We start from the raw sequence: 20,753 nt of genomic DNA on the forward strand, positions 1-20,753 counted from the left end.
CACAAGCAGCATAGTAGGTTAGAGCCTCCCCTGGAGGGATGCCTGTGTAACTACATGCGTGGCACTTGCATCTACTTTTTAAGATTATTATTTTTTATTGAGAAATTAACAAGGTATACATATACAAATCAGCAATCAGGCTTACAGCACATTAAACATAACAGAATACATGAACACAGGTGATTATATATTACATGCACAATCATGGTAAATGCATAAATGGAGAATGTACAGTATATTTAGCAATTACTGATGGCTGAATTCCTTTCAGCTTTTTGGGGTATAGTATGTCTTGTATTAGGAAATTTAAACTTTATAAATTGAGTCTGTATTTAATTTATATGTCCTAGGTAGATGTGACCAAGTATTTCGTTTTTTTTTTTTTGTGAAACAGGGTTTAAAGAAAAAGTGAAGTAAATCACAATATGAAAATCAATGTCAAACAATATGACAATTCATCATTGACTAATAATCAATATATAAAAACAAAACATATGCTATGAGAAAAAGGAAAGTAGAACAGTTGAATTCAAACTTTTCTGCAAAGTTGGAAACAATATAGATTTTATCAACTGAGCTTTCCTTTCTCAATATTTCAATGGTTATGGTCTTGTTGCTCCTACAAACATGTTACATTATTGCATTGTAGAGTAACAAAAGTATGATTCCTGCTGGCGTCATTTTACAGGAAGCGCTGGCCACGTTGCTATTCTCACAGGTCACAGGTGTCTTCATCATCTCCCTGACTGTGCCATTTGCATTCACTGAGTACTTGAACTGTAAAACAAAACCCAGATGATTTAATATAGAAATCACATTTTCTTTATAATACTTGGTGGAAGCAATGACAGACAAAGGAGGAAAACAAAAATTTCTCAACAAAAGGTATTTATGTTATTGAAGGTAAAAAAATAAAACACCCTATCAAACTGTTCAGACTGTTACTTACGGCATCATCGTAGGCCTTCTGAATTTGTGGGAGGTTCTTCATTAAACTTTCCTGCTCATCAATCGTTTCCTGGTCTGAAGTTGTGCTGTCCTCCGACATGCTGTAAGAAATGAGTGCACAGCTACTTCAAAACAGCATAATGACATACATCTGCTTGAAACAAATATGCAGTGCCGCCGCTCCCATAACGCGCATTACGCGCTGTGCGTAGGGCACCAAGTGTCGAGGGGGCACCACCAAAAATAGCCTAATGAAAAATCGTCATAATAATTATAAGGCCGAAATTATTTCAGTAGACTATAGAAATATGAGGCACTTTTTAGGCATACTACTCAAAGGTACCGATGGTGCCCCCCTCTCCCCTCCCCCCTCCCCTCCCCACTCACTCATCACAACTCATAATGTTTTTTTATTGGGGGGGGGGGGGAGGGCATCATGAAGGAATTATGCTTAGGGCACCAAAATGGCTAGCAGCGGCACTGCAAATATGTACACTAAAGATACATACGATGCAGTTTCATCATAAATATTATGTAAAGCAAAAGTCCAGAGGCTCTTACTGGTAGCTTATAGATAGATACCTTGTGTTTGGGTGGCTAATACATGTGGTGATGCTGATTGCAGGGTAGTAATATAGGAAGGCTAGGCACATCTCTTCAGTAGATCCTAACCCCATCTGAGCGTGAAACATGGCAGGGACATGAGTTTCTCTTTATACAAGTATATGGATTGAAAACAGTGTAAGATGCTGAAGCGATATGACAGCCGGCCAGGCCCTGTTGTATTGTCTTCTGACCGGTTTTTCTAAAGGTGTCCAGCCCTAAAACTTATTTTTATCAGAAAATAAGATTATTTGCTATTCATGTAAAGGTTCCCACCTATAAACCTATAAGGTTTATAGAAAGAATTCCAAATAGTTTTACAATACATATTCCATTGAAATCTTCATTGTCAGAGACATGAAATATAATACTTCTTCTTTGTTTCAATACAAGTCATTATTATGTTCTTATTGTATATTTCTTTGATGACACTCATTTCATTTAAAGCAGATTGTGTTTACTGTATTTACGCACAAAAGTCACATTGGTACGATCGGCAGTATTGTAGGTGCACTCCACTGCAATCTCATCACCCTGTAGTGGGAGAAACGAAATGTGGCGTCGTACAACAACGTTTTTAAACAGAACAACTTATAGCTTATTCCAAAATTGTCTTTCAACATATGGGCATGGCATTTGAGCATGAAGGCAAAAGAGGCTAACCTGCTTGATGGTTGTGATGTGCCCCAAATTGACTGTCTGCTGTAACCCAAAGTCATAGTGTTCATCCAAGGCCAAGAAGCCTGTCTGTGTTCCATTCCTATAAAGATAAGTATGACGTATGAAGAGCTCATATTTTTCAACTTTAATATAAACTGACATAAAGCATATCCCTAACATATCCTTATCTCTCTTTCCTACCTGTAGTGGCTAACTCTGATTTTCCTCCCAGCTAAGTGAGTGTGCAGCAGCACAGCAAAGACTTGCAGTTCAGGCATAGGATTCAGAATCTAAGGTTGGAAAGTAGACACTATCAGGGACACAGTCACAAACAAGCAAAAACAATACATCTTTACTTGTCTCAGTTTGAAATCAATACTGAATCATTACAGACCTCTGAAAAGAGCGTGGTATTGCACACGCCGTAGGTGTGAAATTCAGGGGCTTTCGGAGGGATTTTGTAGATCAAAGATGAAAGGGGGGAAAGACCTGTGGTCATGATGCCTGCATCGTACTGCCGGAGCTGGGCGGTATAGTGCAGTCTCATTCCTGAGCTGTCTGTCCTACCTAAACAGAGAGAGAGAGACTGGATAAAAACATGTTGCATCTAAATGTTGTAAAAAAAGACAGAATATAATTTTAAAAAGAAGTGACACAGAAAATGGCTTCCAAAAAATGCTGACATTGAGTAGAGCAGATTTAGTTTAATTAGTCAGCAAATGACGAAGAACTAGAACAATTGTAATGTGCTTTTTGTGGATATGATGTCCATTACATACGACATGATATAACTTTACATTACCTAAATATTGTATAATAAACCTTTTTTTAATTCTGGGTTCTCAAGATTGAAAATGATCTACCGTACCTGCTTCTTTTCTTGGGTTATTGTAATGTATTTCCAGTCTATAGATTAAATCACTGTCCGCACCGCCAATAGGAAGACCGACATTTTCTGGAAGCTCAAATACCTGAGGGTTCCAGGAATACAACGTGGATCACTTTAAACAAACACAACACTGACATGGATATGCACAGAAAAAGAGACACTTGATTCCTTCTCACCCCTCCTCCCACTGCCCATGCAGCCACCACCCCAAAGCAGGTATCTCCCATGTCGCCCATGTAGCACGGCCTGTCGTTCTCCTCCGTCACAAAGGAGGGGCAGCGGTACAGAAGCATGTGATGCACGATGTCAATCTGCTCGATCACAGGTTCAATCTGAAGCAAGAGAAGAAGAGATGTTGTGCTGAAAATTAAGAGAGCGGCAAATCAAGGTTGAAATATTTCTAGAACAATGATAGTTGTAGTCAATTTTTGTATTTTAGGTGAAGAACTAGTCGTGTTTACCATTTTTAGGGATTATAATCAATTCAGTATTTTCATTGTATCTACATATGTAAGACTTGTTTTGCTATTGACACTTCAATCCAATCAAAACCTGACAGTTGAATGGTGTGATGACACAAAAAGAGGATGATTACCATATAAATATGATGTTTTGTAGTTAAGTTCAACTTCATGTACTTGCAGTAGTAGTAGGTATGGTCGTCTGGGAGAGTGATCTGAAAAAACAATAAAGAAAAAGGTAAGCAACACTTAAGAACACAAACTGTCTTAGTTTGGAGGATTACTTGAATAAGAATTGCTTTAGTTATTTCTCCATCCATTCATCCATATTCTGACAAAGCAAATAGTATAAGATAGGAATCTAGTTTTCCCATTAGGCTTTGTATCTCAATAAACAAAAGAGCTAAAAGGGTAAAAGAAATAATTACGGAAAATCCAAAATGTTCCCACAAACATGCATTGTATATCATTGTCACTGCAGTTCTGAATTATTCGTACATTGTCCATTAAGGCGCTGAGGTAGTTGAGGTTGGTTGAAGGCATCCTGGGCATATATTCCAGCAGGTTGACTTCCTTTGTGCCTCTATTGCCCCCGTGGTATTTGATTTCATCAGTTAATCCGTAGGCGTAAATCAGTTTAATAGGTTGAGCCTATAAAAGAGATAACAGTGTTAGCCAACAAATATGATATGATACAAAAGCAGCAACATAAAAGGGGTGTCATTCAGTGTAAAGCCAGGAAGTTGTGTGATGCTGTGTTCTTAAAAACAAATCAAAAATGCTCTCTATTTACCAGCAAAAATTGAAATTACAGGGGACTTTGACGTTGTTAGTTTGTATAGTACTTAAAATAAAATCTTTTGTTGCCATTATCTTCATATCTGAAAACACCCAATTCAATGCTTCTTCAAGTTCTTGACGAACAAAAGAAATCCTATGACACAGGTAATATGGATACTAGACAGAAAGTTGAGCTTTGGAAGTTTCAGATCAGCAAAACAAAAGACTGTAGTATAACAAAGAATGAGCCACAACAGTGAATCAATAGTGTGTGATTCAGGTTAAAGCTCCAGTGTCTAAAATAACAATTGAGGGGGAACTCAAAATGTTACAATCTTTAGCCCTTATAAAGTTTCATCCAGTCCGGCATCAACAAGGCTGACATTTTTTCGGAAATGTCCATTCTCATCAGTTTTCAGTGCTGGAAATAAACCTAGCTCTATCCTGATAATGGAAAGTCACCCAGGTCCACATGTGTTGTGAGTTTCCTATATTGTCCCAACCCTGTACCCAAAACCACACATGCATAATATTTACTGTAAAAAGATGAGAGACAAAATACCCGAATGTACTTACAGTAATAGGGAAGTCCTCGTCATCACATGACTGAATGGACCTACGAAAGGTCAGGATGGTTTGGCCATCTTTTTCATTCATAGAGAGGAGAGTGTAGCTCTGCTGATCGTCCACCAAGGGCATAAACTTTCCCAATGCATGACGATCCTAATGGACAAAAATGCACAACTTTCACACAGCAGAAAGGTATGTGTTGTGCTTGCTGTCCAACACAAATTTTGCCTAATACGTATGAAAAATAAAACAACCTTCACATGTTAATAACTTATGATGACTTACTGTGAAGTAACTTCCCTTGGGTCCAACTCCCCCTATGACCATGTCTGCCCCCTTCATGCCTCCATATGGAGTAAATCCAAAGCCCACCCAGCCTGTTGTGTTGACCTCCAACTTGAATGTGATGTTTCCCTTCGGGTTATCAAAGCCCCACATTAGGCAGACCATATGGTCGTCATCCAGGTACTCCATGAAGGGCATGGTGGGATCCACTGCCCATGTTCCTTTCGTCCAAGTCGAGAACAGGTAGAGGAAAGGAAGCAGAGAGTGCATGATGTCTCTGTGAAGTTGGATATCTTCAAACTGAGCTCACAGTCTGTGTACAGCTGCCAAAAAAACCCCTCCTACCCTCCTCTTCCTGCTCTGACTCCGACACACCTGCGCTGCTAGATGAACTCAAGTGATACAGGCAAAAAATGCTCTGTCATTTTGTGTTTGCCCTTGTTGAACAAAACTTACACTTTGGCTCTGACCTGTTTGTTGGGCTATATATTTATTTTTGTATGGTTTATTCTCAGTGCCAAATCTGCAAGTTGACTGTATTTCATGTCAGAGGTGTGAAATCATCAGCCTGGAAGCCAAGTCTTTGCATAACATGACACATACCCTTCTGTGTTTCTCAACCGGCTGTGGTCAGGTGGGCAGCAGACCTCACCTACTTACTGCATCCTCTCTAAGCTCCTCAACCTGTTCCACTGGTTCTTACACATCAAGACAAATTAGATATCACAGGTGTTTAAAATATGAGGAGGTGAAGAAGGAAGTAGCAGGAATGAAAGTAATAGCCTTAACTTATTTTGGCCAGAGACAAGGTTAAATATGAATTGCCTACAGGGCTGCAACTTGAAATGTTGAATACTTTCAGCAGTTGTAATTCATCTATTTCCATCGGCTTTCATCTTGTCAAGACACTTCAAATTAGTTCAGTGCATCAACTCAAAAATGTCTGCTCTATGGACATTTAAACCTGATTCCACCTCCATATTTCAAAACAATCAAGCCTTTTTTTGTTTTGCAGTATGCAGCAGAGTGACTATAAATTATTTCTGTTATTGTTGCTTTGTCTTGTATTGTGATGTCCAAAACTTTGCACTGTGTAGGTGCATGTACATAAGGATATTTGGGCCTATCTGGTCCTGACCACATAGAAGTCAATGAGAGATCCTGCTTGAAATGTAATAGCACATCGAGGCCAGCAGAAGGCGACTGCAGCATAATAGATTAGTTTAGGGTCACTCCCTTTCAGCCCGTGAGCCAGCTGTGATCTGTCAACAACAATGACAGAAAACTCACTAGTAGCTGTCTTTAGAGTAAAAAAAATACAACTGTGACAATGTATTGTATGTAAATCCATCTAAGTCTTATGTAGTCAGAAAGTATAAACATTGTTGAAATATCTTGGAAAATAAAATATGAACTAAAAAAAGAAGGACTGTGTAAGGAAGTAAAACATTTAGGTGGAATCATAGTAATTGGCTTATTCATAATAATAATAATAATAATAATAATAATAATAATAATAATAATAATAATAATAATAATAATAGTAATAATGATAATAATAATAATAATAATAATAATGATAAGAATAATAATAAGAATTAACACTAGGTCCTATTCATTTGTATTATTCTTATTTTTTAAGTTTTGTTTTTGTGGTTTCAACATCAACCATTTTCAATGTATATTATTAATTTTGTGTTGTCTTTGTTGCATATTTTATTTAATTTGTAGTTGTATTTTCTAAATAAAAATGAAAATGTTGTAGTCATGTCTTGGAGGGCCATGTCGGACCGACCCTACCTTTCCGGTTTCTCTCGGTGCTGCAGGTCACTCCCTCCGCACTGTCAGCAGCTCTCTGCGCGCTTCAAACTTGAAGCACAACTATCTGGTCCTTTCCTTCCGCCTTTTCAAGGTTTTTGAGTTTTTAAGTAATAAAGTGTTTTTAGTAATGTGTTGAAGTCTGTGTTGCGGCGGATCTTCACCGGGAGGAAATATCGCTTCGTCTTCTTTAGTTGAGAAGCAGCGGGGGGAAATGTCCAGCTGAGGATTTGAAATCCTGAAAACCGCAGGGCCTGTTTTGTAATGATTGATCAATGCTTCGACAATGGCGAATAAGGTACGTCTGACTACTTTTCTGGGCTGTTTAAACGTCAACCCGGGTGTATTGTCTTCTTTAGTTTCCCCTGACAGCTGTATTTTTTGCAAATAATGCGGGCTGTGTCGACTTGTTGAAGCACAGAGTTGTAGTTTCTCGCATTAGGTTTACACTGTACACTTCACTCGATAAGCTACAAAGAGTTTATACTTTGAATACTTTGGTTTAGTAACTTGTAATGAACACTTAAGACACATCTGTATGCAGTAAATGTGATACAATTGTTTTTGCTATACTACATGGAAAATGTGCCTCATTAAAGAAAGTGTCTTGTGACATTTTACTACCTTTCCAGTGCGGGTCATTTCTTGGCCCGTGGAATGCTGGGAAATGTAGTCTTTTAGAGTCTGTATAGCTTCGTTCATTTGGAACAGTATTGAGTGATATGTGTTCCTCTGTATCATGTTCTGCAGTGTATTAGTAATTATAACGTTAGTTTAAGTACTTTTAATACATTTTCGTATCTAATGTGAGGGAGGATATTGCTATTATAATACAAAGAAAATCGTTGGGTGGGTCTGAGGCTAACTCTGATAAAAAATGGTGTATTTGTGCTAGTAGATTCTTGCCCACTCAACCTAAGCATCCCACTACAAACAAAAATGTAAATTATATAAAGAAGGAATTTACAAGACTAGTTTCCAGGATCTATAAACATACAAACAATATTTTGAAACCTTAACAGCTTCACTTTAATCAAAACTAAAGTGTGTATGTGCACTACAGCTTAGAGTTAGTATTGACCGACAATCCAAAATCTATAAAAAAATTAATCTTATGAAAATGAGTGGGATTACTTAGAAATCAGCTAAAATGCAGAAAAAGTCATATTTAGAATACTTAGCACAATTTTACCCCCCACTGTTGCATGTATGTGTTGATTTGTGCAACCCCCCCACCCAAAGGGCGAAAGGACAGATCAGATGTGGGTCATGGTAAGAAGAACTTCAGGTTCATGTGTAAAACTGAACCAGGTAACAAGATGGTTCTGACCTTGTTTTTGGTTCATACTGGTGCCTTGTTAAGAATCAACATAACATGCCAAGAAAAACTAGTTTGGCTTGTTTCACTGCCCTAATTTACTACAAGAGTTAATATCCAGAGAGTGATATAAGGTGTGTTTGTGTGTACATGAAATATGTTCATCAGGTATTAATAAGTAATAACATATTTTTTCTTTATTGGGTTCAGGTACAAGTTTTATATGACTTCACTGCTGAGGTCGGAAACAACGAGTTGACGGTGAAAGAAGGCGAGACACTTACTATCACTAATCAGGTAAACCTATACCAGCACACGTCCAACTTCCTTCTGGTTTTTAGCTGTCAATTTTATTTTATTCGTCTTGTTTAAATGGAGTTTCATGTGTGGTTTCGTTGGTGTATTCTGTTTTGCGTCATCATTTAGAATTATTACTTGATTAATGTTGCATTATCTCATTATATTATAAGGAATGGATCTGCTGTTCTGACAATGAAAGAGAACAAAACATTGTTTATTTAAATAGTTTGACATAGTGACTGAAAGTTAATTTCCTAATGTTTTTCTTTTTAGTGATTGTATAATAAGTCAAGTTTAGTTTTTGTTGGCTATGTTAGCTTTGCGTCATGTATACCTAATGTGACTCTTGTAATATTCAAAACTAAAATAATATAAAGGCCCATCCCACATGATCTCAGCTTGTAAATAAACCGGGAGTTTCACAAGCGCCAAGAGGAAGGAATAAAGAAAGTAAACATGATGTCATTATGGCCAGCTGACAACAATTCAAAGGTCACACACTGTGTGCTGAGCTACATAGTTTTCTAATCAAAGTGGGTGTTAAGCCAGACTAATGTATCAGGAAGCAGACAGTTTTTTTCTTTTCTCTAAATAAACTGATTGAGGAATTTATCCTGGGAGCTTAAGTGTGTTAACAGATACTCTGGTCACCAGGTAATTGTCAGAACTGTAACAAGTAATGGCAATCCTTATTTCCTTGGTAGCAATAACAAATGAGAGAAACTGAAAGATAGCAACGTTTTTGTGGAGAAATCTTCTTTCTACAGCCTTGCATCAAAGTGAATAAGTGTAGCTATAAATTAAGCTTTCTGTGGATGAATAAATTAAACAGGGTTGGCTTTCTCATTTTGTCCGTCCTCTACTATCACCAATTTTTCCCAGTAGTGTGATCTTTTGTTTGCATGTTATTCAAAAACGTACGCTCTGCTGTCTGCTCCAGGCCTGTTCTACTAACACGCTGTTTTTTGGCCTATTTCAGAGTATTGGAGGCGGCTGGATTGAAGCACAGAACTCCAGAGGGGAGGTTGGACTGGTGCCTGAAGACTACATCGAGGTAAGATACACAGTCACTTAGTGAACAATGTGTTCTTTCTATATCAAAGTACAAACAAAGATTTAACAGCACAACCTATCAATGCCACTGTTAGATATCTGTGGTCTTTTCTGTAAACGGTTGTGCTGTCTCTTGTGCAAAGCCGAAATCACAACAGGATGTTCCTCCTTCAGGGTTTTGCTGATTAGGGGGTTTGTGTTTGTGTGTCCACTGACTTTGAGCTCATCACGGGGATATGATTCATGCTGAAGACATTCAGAAAGAGACACAGAGAGGGTTTAAAAAGTCTGTGAAGTCTATTAAGTCTGTTGTTTTGCCTCACGGTAAACAACCCTCACTGAAACATCTAACAATGTAGTATGTGTGTTTTCAACAGAGTTTGATATTATCTGTGTGCTTTACTGTGGATGTGTGTGCTTGTCTGACCTTACATTACTTCTCCAGCTGCTCCCAGACTGTTTTGGATTTGTTTCCAAATCATAAAACAAACCTCCGATCACAATTGCACTTGTTGTTTGTGTAACTTCTTAGATCACAGTCTGTTTCCCCCAAAAACAATTTATTTCAGTGCTCTCTGCTGGTCCACTGGCAGATTTAAATGCATATGTTTAAGTATCACCAGCCAATGCTATCATGACATTGATGCATTAACTGAGCCCAATTTGCACAGCCAGGGAATGCCAAGGAAACAGGATCACATTACCATGGAAGAATGTACCTTTAAAAGTAATTAAATCACTATGGAATATCTGGATGTGTATTCCTAAAGGGACTGTTTTTGTTTTTTGTCTCTCTCTCCCTCTGTCTTTTATATATTCTTTTAAATGTGTAGTTTGGTAAGGCAGCACCATCATTCCAAGCAGCAGGACATCCAGCACCCACTCCAAATGTTGGGGTCGTAAATCAAGACCTGTCCATCTTTGATTCCTATGCTCCCGCAGCAGCACCTGCACATAACCAGGTAACGCTACTTTTCTATTTGACTATTTTCTGAGCTTTATTTAGAGTTGTAGATTAATGTTCAGCCATAACTTCCCTAATGTCAGGAACCAGTAGTAGAGAAGTAAACATAAATACCTTTTCTTTGGTTATACCTCAACGAGCATCTGCCCATTTGTCTACTCAATCTCAATCGACGTGATGATATTGAAGAAAAGCAGAACTGTGTAATGATAGAGTTTACTGACGTCTGTGCAGCAGGTGAGAACCCCAGAGATGCAGAAGTGAGAGCAACTGCTGTGCAAGATAGTCATCGTTGTGGTACATGTAATTTTAACTGTGCTTTAGTTTTAGTGAAAAACGTACCAAAAGGGAAAACATTTCAGTGAAATGTTTTTTTTAGCAGGCAGGAAGTTCCACAAGTGAGAGCGTATTGCTGGATCAGTAGAAATTTGGGCACAGTAAGAGGTTGACTCAAGGCAGGAAATGTGTCAGCCATTATCCCTCATGCTCTCCCTCTCTCACCCTAACTCACACATCCACATCCAGCATCAAGTTAACCCTTCCCATGCTGAGTGTAAGGCTTCACTGCTGGCGCTTTGTGATGATGTCACCTTCTTTTCCCCTCAAGGTGGATGCTGGGGGCTTAGGTCCCCAGCCGGACACCCCCGACACCCCAGTTTCCCCCTACCTTTCGTCCCCTGATGAGGTAACCGCCTCATCGTAGGGGTGGTGGAAAAAAAAACCTTTGCCCAACGCCCCTTCCTGTCTGATTGGCCTGCTTTGGCACCCCCCCGCCCCCCCCGTTCATTCTGCCTGCAGAAAGCATGATCTCACATTCTCCAGGCACCTTGCACCACAGTGCACATGTCACCAATCGATCTCCATGCCCTTTATACCAATTTTATGAATCAGCACTACCGGGAAACTTAAAGCCTAAAGATCAGTTATCTACGTGTGTCACATACAGTTAACGAATCACACAGATGAATCATGAGAGCACCACACAAACATTTCCTCCAGATGATCATGCAAAATCGTAAAAACATTCTCTATAGTGTGATCTATTCTTGTACAGTAAAGGCGCTGCTAAACCTGAACAAATGCTTTTAAAGTGCTATGGTTTTTTTGCTGCACTTTTGTGCTCATTTGTCATCGCAGCATTTGTTTGTGAAAATAATGGTTCATTATTTACAGTAATGTATGTCTGTGTGCATTATGTCTTTTTTGGGATTTTGCACAAGTTCCTTGTTCCGACAGTTTAGTATCTTGTAGCATTAACCTACAGCAACGTCTCTAGGGCAACACACACTTTTGCATGCCTGTGCCCACAACTTTTCATTGTGGTTCATAATATGGCGGCACCGCAAGCACGGCACGCAGTTGCATTATCAGCTTGTAAGCGCTGTTTAAAAGTGTGTGAGGACTTGAGAATGGTAGTGTTTGTGTGTGCATATTCAGCATTGTAAGTGAGTTTGAAGCTTTTTGCATGTGTAGTTTCTGCTCGTGCTAAACAGAATAAACAAACTCCTAAAATATTCCCTGTTGGAGGCCAGATGCATCAGGTGTTTGAAAAAGCATGTTGTTTAAATACTTCTGTCAGCGTTTCATTAAACAGACTCTAAACTGGACCAGACTCTCCTCTGTTCTCTCCCCCCTTCTCCCTCTCCATGCTTGTCATTCTTTCGTCCCTCACATTTTTCTCCCTGCATATCTTGCAGGCAAGTAACGGTAATGATCCCTGGTCGGTGTTTAACGCGGACCCCTCGGGGGGCTCCAACAATAACTGGGCAGCCAATCCAGAGGGCACCCAGACTGGGAAGAGTCCTGCAGACCCTTGGGGCTCCATATCGCAGGGCCACCCTCAGGCGTACCAGGGCCCAGGTAAGAACAGCTTTTCAGTCGGCAACCATGGTTAGCCTGATGTCAAAAACACTACACATGTCAGTGCGGGAGAGTCATCACCCATAAGCTTGTGCTATTTATAAAGGGTTAATGTCTTTCTTTGCTACTCAGCATAGCTATTTAAAACCGGGAGATAGAGACTATGCTGCATCTTTGATCTAAAGTGCTTCTGCTTTCTTCTCTGTTGATCTGTGCTTACTTTGTAATGTTTAACAGGATTATTTTAATGTATTTTGATGTAGGCCTTCCAAGGTAACAGACATAATGATCTGGAAATTGTGGTGCTAAAACTTGAATTAGTGTTCTTTATTGGGATTGCATGCATGTGAAGGGCACACGCTTAGGTTTATTGTCTTGTAAAACAGTTTATGCTTTCTGATTGTAATACTTTTCTTTTAAACTGTTATTCTGGGAACAGATTTACATGGTTGCAGTTAATATGGACATTATAGAAAGCTAACACTTACACCTGAGTTTAATTAATCAAATAATAATTGAAACTCTTAATAAGAAGAAATCTTGTGTAATACTGCACTACAACAGTTAGATTATGTGGCTTGTGAATCATTTTTATACATAAATAGCGGGCTAGCGACTTTAACTCCCAGACATGTTTCTGCTCAGTCGCCCGTCTCTGGCCAATCCCTTCAAACTTGGACAGAGAAACCAAATCATGACTCTGTTTTTGCCAGACTACGGAAAAGTTAACTTCACTCCTGACTCAGAAGGACAGATTACTTGACACGTTTTTTTGTCCGCCTTCTTTTTTTTTATTTTCCACTTGTTATTGTAGAAATGGAACCGACTGGGGGAATAAATGACAAGAAGAAATAACAGGCTTTTTTCTTTCTGTCTCTCTCGCCAAAGACATCTACCCATATCCTTACCTTATCGATAATACAGGTATCCCGTGCATCGCCTGCTCGAAGCTTTTCCTCATTATTTGTGTGTGGACTGGCAATAAGTGCTCATGAAGAGATTGTTAGAAAATAGTTTTAGAAAATGATTTGAATCCCTGAAAGCATGTGTGTGTGAGTCATCAATTTGTACCTTGATATTAACACTTGATTAACCTTATTGTGGTTTGGGAACGCGTTGGCTGCCTTGAGGAGTGTGACTAGGTTCTCTTTTTCTTCTGATACATGTAGTGTAGTTGTGGTAAAACTTTTGTAATTCTTTTGCGGTGTTTGGTGTTTTTATGATTGGTTTCACAGCATGTCTGCACTACCAAAGACGGCAGTAACGGAAGATAAAATAAAGTTGATTCAATGAGGCTTAAAGCTTCGCAACTCAAATTTTCCTAGCAAGGTCAGCAGTGTTGTGTATATGCTTACACTTTAGCTGGCAATGCATGTCATGTTGGTGAGTCATGTTGAGCTAGAGCAACTGCATTCATAGCCTCTGGAAAAATCTAATTTGAATCTTTTAATTGTTTAAGATCAAAGAGTTAGGATAAACTGAGTATTCAGGAATTATAATAACCTGAATTAAATTAATATATTCTTCCTTTTCATCTAGATAAGATTATGCAGCTGCAACGTGTATTACTGTTCTCTAACCAACTCAATAGTAATTTTAAGAATTGGATTAAAAACTGGATGGAACATTTTAATGTATATTCCTGCTAGTGTTAATAGGTATTATAGAGCAACAATCTTTTTTTCCCCCTGCAGCTTCAAATATTCAGTTAGCTTTATTTACACGTTGTACAGTAGGGTTATTGAACACAACATTTGTACTGTATGTGCTTAAAACTCGACCAACGTGTGCGTGTATCTACCCTCAGGAGCGGAGTTTGATGAGTGGGATGATGAGTGGGATGACAAGTCCACCACAGGATACGCCGAGTCAGAATCTGGAGACGGCGCAGCAATGCAGAGAGGAGGAGCGCATGCATCTTCGATGAAAATCTCCCTCAACAAGTAAGACTCAATAGGCAGTTAGACGTAAGGTTTTAGATTCCTGAGTTTTATGAAAAATTAAACGAAGCAGCAAAACAGTGTTGTCATGGTGAGTATTCAAACTTTACTTTCTCTTCGAGCAGGTTTCCTGGCTTCTCCAAGAATGGTCCAGAGCTGTACCTCCTATGCAAGCAGCTGGCCAAGAGCAAAGAGAGGCTGCCAATCTATGTAGGTTACCTCTAAAACCATACAGATTATCATAAGATGCCTTTACCTATACAAAAGTGTTCATAATTCACCCTACCTAAATATGCCATATGCTGTATTTTAACACAAGAGAAACAAGATAGCTGCAGAAACAGGTGCTTCCTACAGTATGTTCATTAGTCTCATAGCTTGGATTCCTGGTTTTGCCCGTGTAAATCTTTGTTTGTATGCCATTAAATAAAGACTTGCAGGTATTTATAGACCTTTTGTTTTCTGCTCAGGTTGGTGAAGTTGGTCCGGTGTGGTCTTACCCAGAAACTCAGTTTGACTGTGTGGTGGCTGATCCTAAGAAAGGTTCAAAATTGTACGGCCTTAAGAGCTACATCGAGTACCAAATAACACCCAATGTAAGTATCCAGTAGAATCTAAATGTTTTTTAAATAATAAACTCAATAAAATATGGTTAAAATAAAGAAAAATGTTAATCTTATATACCAACCAATGCCTATAACTCTATGTCATTGGTTTGCAGACCACAAACCGACCTGTCAATCACAGATACAAGCACTTTGATTGGCTGTATGAGAGGCTGCTAGACAAATTTGGGTCAGCTATCCCCATCCCGTCTTTACCAGACAAGCAGGTGACAGGTAAGAGCGCGACGGGACTGCGACCATGAGTACGGCTGCTTACGACAAGATAAGTAAATCATCTTTTCTCTACATCCTCTTTTCTCTTCCAGGGCGGTTCGAGGAAGAGTTCATTAAGATGCGTATGGAGCGGTTGCAGGGCTGGATGACCAGGATGTGCAGGCACCCAGTCGTTTCCTGCAGTGATGTGTTCCAGATTTTCCTCACCTACAAGGATGAGAAGGTGTGCTTTTGCTCCTCTGCTCCTTGAATGATCTCACCTCGTAAATGCAAAATTGAAGGATTTAAAGGCCGAACTCAAGGTCAGGGTTTTTATTATTGCTTAATTAAAATGAGAAATTCTTTGGTACAGGACTGGAAGATGGGAAAGAGAAAAGCAGAGAAGGACGAGACAGTGGGAGTGATGATCTTCTCCACGATAGAGCCGGAAGCTGCGGACCTCGATCCTAGTGAAGTGTGAGTTGAATCAAACTGTAAAAGCACTGTTAATAGAAAATAAATGCTCTGAAGAAGCACTGACATTAAATGTGTTTCCCCCATCCACAGGGAGCAGAAATGTGAGCAGTTCAGCAGGTTCACTAAAGCGATGGATGATGGCGTAAAGGAAATCCTGACAGTGGGCAACGAGCACTGGAAGAGATGTACAGGCCGTACGTAAACACCGCACTGAAGCTAAATAAATGTTTTACCACACACAGGCCAAACATTCATTTTGTACCATAAGTACTGTTTATATTAACAATGGATTATTGTGTTGAGTATTTTGTGAACCCGAGACACAATTCCTTCACACAGTTGTTTATTTCCCTCCACAGCTTTGCCCAAAGAGTACCAGAGAATCGGCAAAGCCTTCCAAAACCTCTCCTCCGTTTTCACCAGCAGCGGATACCAAGGTACTGCGATAAATGAAATGACAACGCTGTTACTTTGCATGACACCTTCAGAACCCCAGCAAATGTAATCACCACAATGGAAGAGCACAATCAGATACAATTTACTATGCAGGAAGTCCTGACGGGGAAGTATGTTTTGAAACAAGTTGGCAAACAAATGATGTTAGGAAACATGGCGATGACATTTCAACCCCTTCTGATCTGCAGGCGAGTCAACCCTGACTGACGCCATGACGGCAGCGGGCAAGACATATGAAGAGATAGCTCAGATGGTAGCAGAGCAGGTACGTACTATTATTAGAAATCCTGTGCTTCCTTTATCCGTGTCTTGAATAATATATACACTTGTTTCCCTTCAGGAAAGGCCTCTCTTTCCTCAAAGGTCATAGAGTTCGTTTTCTGCGTCTTCCTCAACTACATTGTTTTGTTTTACCTCTATCAATAATCATAATCTCTCGCAATGTCTGAACATTTCCCGCTTAGGTCAGTGTTGACATCCTGTTTGTGGCGTTTTAATGGCCCCTTTAACCTAGCGTCCTGTGCTTGAAGACCTGTAAAGGAAGAAGCCAAGGGCAAATTCATATCTAGCGTTTCCTAAATCTAGTTCTTACATACTATTTGTAGCTTTCAGACTGTTCTGTGTAGTGGTGTGTGATAAAATCAAACTTGGGACTTTTTGATGTCCATGCAGCGTCCAGAGGGAGGATTCATCTGGTAAGCTTATGCTGCTTCTGACACTTTTTGTCAGTGCTGCTGTAGAGTTGTTGTAGTTTAGCTAGTTGCATTTGATAATCAGGAGTGTGATAGAGATTTAAGTGTAAAAAAATGCTGTGTAGCTGTTGCTTTAATTCTGAACACAGCATTTAGTTGATAAAATCATAGAGAAGGAAAAAATGTAGGTGTTGAAATGTAGTCACACATATGAAAGAAATGTGGATCTTTTAGCTAAATATTTCTCACTCTCTTGTTACTGTACCTGTTGTTTTTGGTAAAGTAGCAACACTGTGTGAAGTGTCTGGCTCTGCCCGATGCTCAGCTCATTTTCTGGTCTAAGGAGAATCTGCACTACTCTAAACTTGAATGTCTTTTTAGGCAAGAAACATTTGCAAAGTTGCTAGAGTGACATGATGTCTTCCTGTTTTTATTCTTATCACTTTAAGACCTTTATGTTATTTCCAGTTTTTTATTTGAGGTTACATTTATCTTTTTTTTTGCTCTGTCTTTACAGCCCAAGAAAGACCTCCACTTTGTCATGGAGACCAACAATGAATATAAAGGTCTTCTCGGATGCTTCCCGGACACAATCGGAGTCCATAAGGTACCCTGGGGAAAAAAGTCACAAAAAGGATCATTAGAAAGAAATAATATTGAACTATTTTCAAGTATATTTTTTAAGGCTGTTTCTTCAAGTTGTACATGTTTCTGTAGCAGGAGCCAGTTGCACCAGCTTTTAACAAATATATTTCAATAGTATATGCCCTTTTATTGACAGTGGACTAGCATTACTGTCACAAAGGCTCTTTAGTGTCGGTCAGGTCGATACAGATCAGGCTGTTGGTTTGAGAACTATTTATCAGGCCGATCACAGTGTGTGTGGGCAGAGGGTATAGCTTCTACATCTCTTCATTTATCCAAGGGTGTGCCAGAGGGATCGGTTTTTAGGACCATTGTTATTTTATTTTTTTAATTAATGCATATTTTAAAAACATTGACCATTTAATATAGCATTGGGCCTCTAAAACTGTTTTATGGGGAAGTTATGTTACAGCTAACGAAGTTTTAGTGACTTCCTTATTACATTTTGTACTGCTTTTGATTGCACAACCGTATCGAATAGGACCTTATTTACACACTATTAAGGTTTATTAAGAAAGGCAATCCTGATGCCCAATTCTAAACTGTTCATTTGTTTTTGGTACCACCTTAGTTTAGAAAGTGTTTTTTTTTTGCTCCAAAAGGATCTGAAAGTAGTAAAGGATTTTTAAATAGCTGGGTTATCCCAGTCCAGAAAAGACGAAATGTAGTGAAAAAGTAAAACTTACATTTTACTTATCTTTTCAAATCTGTATGTGAAAGCGAATATGTTAAATAGTATTCTCTCTTGATACATCTAACAGAGACCCTTTTTATTTATACGTTTATGTTTTTGATTCTTGCAGGCAGCCATAGAAAAAGTGAAGGAGGCCGACAAGCTGGTGGCCACCAGTAAAATCACCCCTCAGGACAAAGTCACCATGGCTAAACGTGTCAGCACCATGTCGTACGCATTACAAGGTATCACGCTCACTCAGAATCACTAAAGCGATGAATGTTATTGTCACAGGTATCTGACATCTGGTTACCCCCCCTCTTGTCTCCCACAGCTGAAATGAACCACTTCCATAGCAACCGTATCTATGACTACAACAGGGTCATGCAGTTGTACTTGGAAGAGCAAGTCAAGTTTTACGAGACGGTAAAGCATTTTAATCGACCATCTTTTAGAGTAAATTGGAGTCTGTACAGTGTGTTCCTTTTTTTTTGTCTTATCACCTGGGGTGAACTGGCATCCTTTTGTATTCACACACGTTTTTCTTTTAAATCCACAGATTGCTGCAAAGCTGAGACAAGCACACGGTCAGTTCACTACGATGTGAAAGCCTTCAGTCTGGCACTACAAAGAAAGAAAAGTTAAAGCAGCTCAACATCCAAAATATTCTTGCTAACACTGCATACTTTCCCTACCTTTAATTTAAATTTAACTTCTATCTTTTCACTCACTCTTTCCTCATCTCTTGCTTTACTGCTCTTACCAAACAACCCTGCTCATGGTGTTAAATTTGTCGGAGCCCTTAGATGTTAATGGCCGTTGATGAGCATGTGCAGCAGCTGACACTTATTTTAGGGCCTGCATTGATAGCAGAATAACACACTTGTTACACACACACACACTGTCCTTTGTCCAGGCCTGCCGCTTGTAATACAGGGAAGTCAAAGTACTACATTGATTTGAGTTTCTCTAATGTGGTTTTTGTACAGCTGTAGGTTCCAACATGCCTGTGCTCAAAATATAACTACTGATTTTATATCAATACGCAATTCTCCATGATAATAACGGTAAAGGAACAATTTCCACTTCTTGTCTATCCAGAAAAAACAAAGCCATCCTTTCTGAAAGCCGCATAGCCGATGAATCAGAGATTTACTGTCTTTTTTTTGCCGCTAATATTTTTATATTTTTTGCCTCTAAATAGTACCGTTAAAATTTGAAAAAGTCAGTACATCTTTGGTAAAAGGAGTGGAGCTTTTTTATGAATCCTAGTCTTGTAAGAGTTGTCAAAGCCCAGAGTGTGTGTCCTCTGTATGTCCACTGCTGGCACTCCCTAGCCCCCTTTCATCCTGCACTTCCTCAAAAGCTAACAGGAAGCTCCACCCCCTTCCTTTCTTGACCACGTGCCTTGCCCCTTTCAGGGAAATAGAAATGGTTGACTTAGTTGCCCCCCCAGCCTGTGTACCATGACACTGCAGTTTACATTTCAGGAGAGACGACAAAATGTTGGATGTTGATACATAAGTTGGGGTTCATAATTGATAGCATTTAAAGGACATTAACCTCCCTCTTCCTCGCTCCCTGTACTTCTGAAGAATATTTGTCCTTGACCATATTATGGTGTTTTATATGAAGGTGTAGCAGCAATGTTAGCTGTAAGAATCTGTACTATAAGTAGAGTTTGGGGCGAAGCCATAGATTGTCATGTATGCAGTTTTGCTTTTGTTTTCACCACCCAGTTTGCAATCAGTCTCTAATCATTTTCACGCTTTTTTTCTTATCACTTGATACCTGAAAAATATACATATATATATAAATATATTCTATCTGACCTATCAGGTGCTTCTTGTCATTGAGATACTATTTTATGTATAGGAGTATTTGCAATACTGTGTAACTCAAAGAGGAGCAAAAATTCTGTTTGATTTATTAAACAATGATTTGTACTCATTGGGTAGTTTCTTTGTGTGTTTTTGAAAGAAACCTTTTCTTGTTCTCTGCACAACACACACCACACACACTCTGACCAGCTCACAGTGAAGCCCTTATTCGCTTTAGCAGCTTCTTGCGTAGAGATGGATAGGAATGAGAATGAGTCGGCAGCCTGTGTGAAGGGTCAAAGAGTGTGTTTGTGCACTCTTGTAGTTGGGCAAGTGAAAGAGCCCTTTTACCCCACGTTCAGCTCTCTGCCCCCATCAGGTGCAGCTGGATGTTTAGGCCACATAAAGTAAGATATTATTTACCACACAGTACATGCACTCTCAATATTTTTAGTGTACATGTTTAACTAGGGCTTGTAAGCCTGGAGCACTCAGATAATTTTGCAATAACAGAAATACTATCATCCTGAGTCTGTAAAATCTTTTTTACCCCTATCCTTCGGCCCAACTTTGACTTCTGCTCAACACATGCCTGCAAAATTAACACAAACCTGACAACAGGCAAAAGGTCTCTGTAGACCCATGCCTAAAGTAATTTGAATGTAAGTAACACTCACTGGATGCCAGAGATAAACAGCAGTGTGTGTACTGTATGATTAGAGT

At 39.2% G+C, this 20,753-nt stretch overlaps 2 protein-coding genes across 10 annotated transcripts; one reads left to right on the forward strand and one right to left on the reverse strand.

Moving 5' to 3' along the window:
- On the reverse strand, positions 1 to 7,488 carry moxd1l (monooxygenase, DBH-like 1, like). 6 transcript variants are annotated; one of them, XM_063902821.1, is made up of 14 exons: positions 6,997 to 7,481; positions 5,197 to 5,473; positions 4,918 to 5,064; positions 4,060 to 4,212; positions 3,696 to 3,776; positions 3,277 to 3,432; positions 3,080 to 3,182; positions 2,606 to 2,778; positions 2,413 to 2,501; positions 2,215 to 2,311; positions 2,026 to 2,085; positions 1,531 to 1,625; positions 950 to 1,049; positions 6 to 777 (listed from the first exon to the last, which is right to left on the reverse strand). In XM_063902821.1, the coding sequence occupies exons 2-14, from the start codon at positions 5,464 to 5,466 to the stop codon at positions 631 to 633; spliced, it is 1,671 nt and encodes a 556-aa protein (XP_063758891.1). In that variant the 5' UTR covers positions 5,467 to 5,473; positions 6,997 to 7,481; the 3' UTR covers positions 6 to 630. The 6 variants fall into 6 exon arrangements, 4 of the variants coding, with proteins under 4 accessions (XP_063758891.1, XP_063758892.1, XP_063758893.1 ...); XM_063902822.1 differs by having other exon boundaries at positions 7 to 777; positions 5,197 to 5,417; XM_063902823.1 differs by lacking the exon at positions 5,197 to 5,473 and having other exon boundaries at positions 7 to 777.
- snx9b (sorting nexin 9b) lies at positions 7,013 to 20,160 on the forward strand. Of its 4 annotated transcripts, none has more exons than XM_063902815.1 (19): positions 7,013 to 7,312; positions 8,543 to 8,629; positions 9,612 to 9,686; positions 10,519 to 10,647; positions 11,257 to 11,334; positions 12,347 to 12,509; positions 14,317 to 14,452; positions 14,572 to 14,659; positions 14,920 to 15,045; positions 15,171 to 15,288; positions 15,381 to 15,511; positions 15,641 to 15,744; positions 15,835 to 15,938; positions 16,104 to 16,181; positions 16,389 to 16,465; positions 17,410 to 17,499; positions 18,341 to 18,455; positions 18,545 to 18,636; positions 18,770 to 20,160. In XM_063902815.1, exons 1-19 carry the CDS (start codon positions 7,301 to 7,303, stop codon positions 18,815 to 18,817), a joined length of 1,851 nt encoding a protein of 616 aa, XP_063758885.1. In that variant the 5' UTR covers positions 7,013 to 7,300; the 3' UTR covers positions 18,818 to 20,160. The 4 variants fall into 4 exon arrangements, with proteins under 4 accessions (XP_063758885.1, XP_063758886.1, XP_063758888.1 ...); XM_063902816.1 differs by having other exon boundaries at positions 7,014 to 7,312; positions 14,575 to 14,659; XM_063902818.1 differs by lacking the exon at positions 11,257 to 11,334 and having other exon boundaries at positions 7,014 to 7,312.
- The last annotated feature ends 593 nt before the right edge of the window (positions 20,161 to 20,753 follow it).

Source organism: Eleginops maclovinus, chromosome 15 (assembly GCF_036324505.1).
Source record: "Eleginops maclovinus isolate JMC-PN-2008 ecotype Puerto Natales chromosome 15, JC_Emac_rtc_rv5, whole genome shotgun sequence".
In the NCBI taxonomy this organism is placed as follows: domain Eukaryota; kingdom Metazoa; phylum Chordata; class Actinopteri; order Perciformes; family Eleginopidae; genus Eleginops; species Eleginops maclovinus.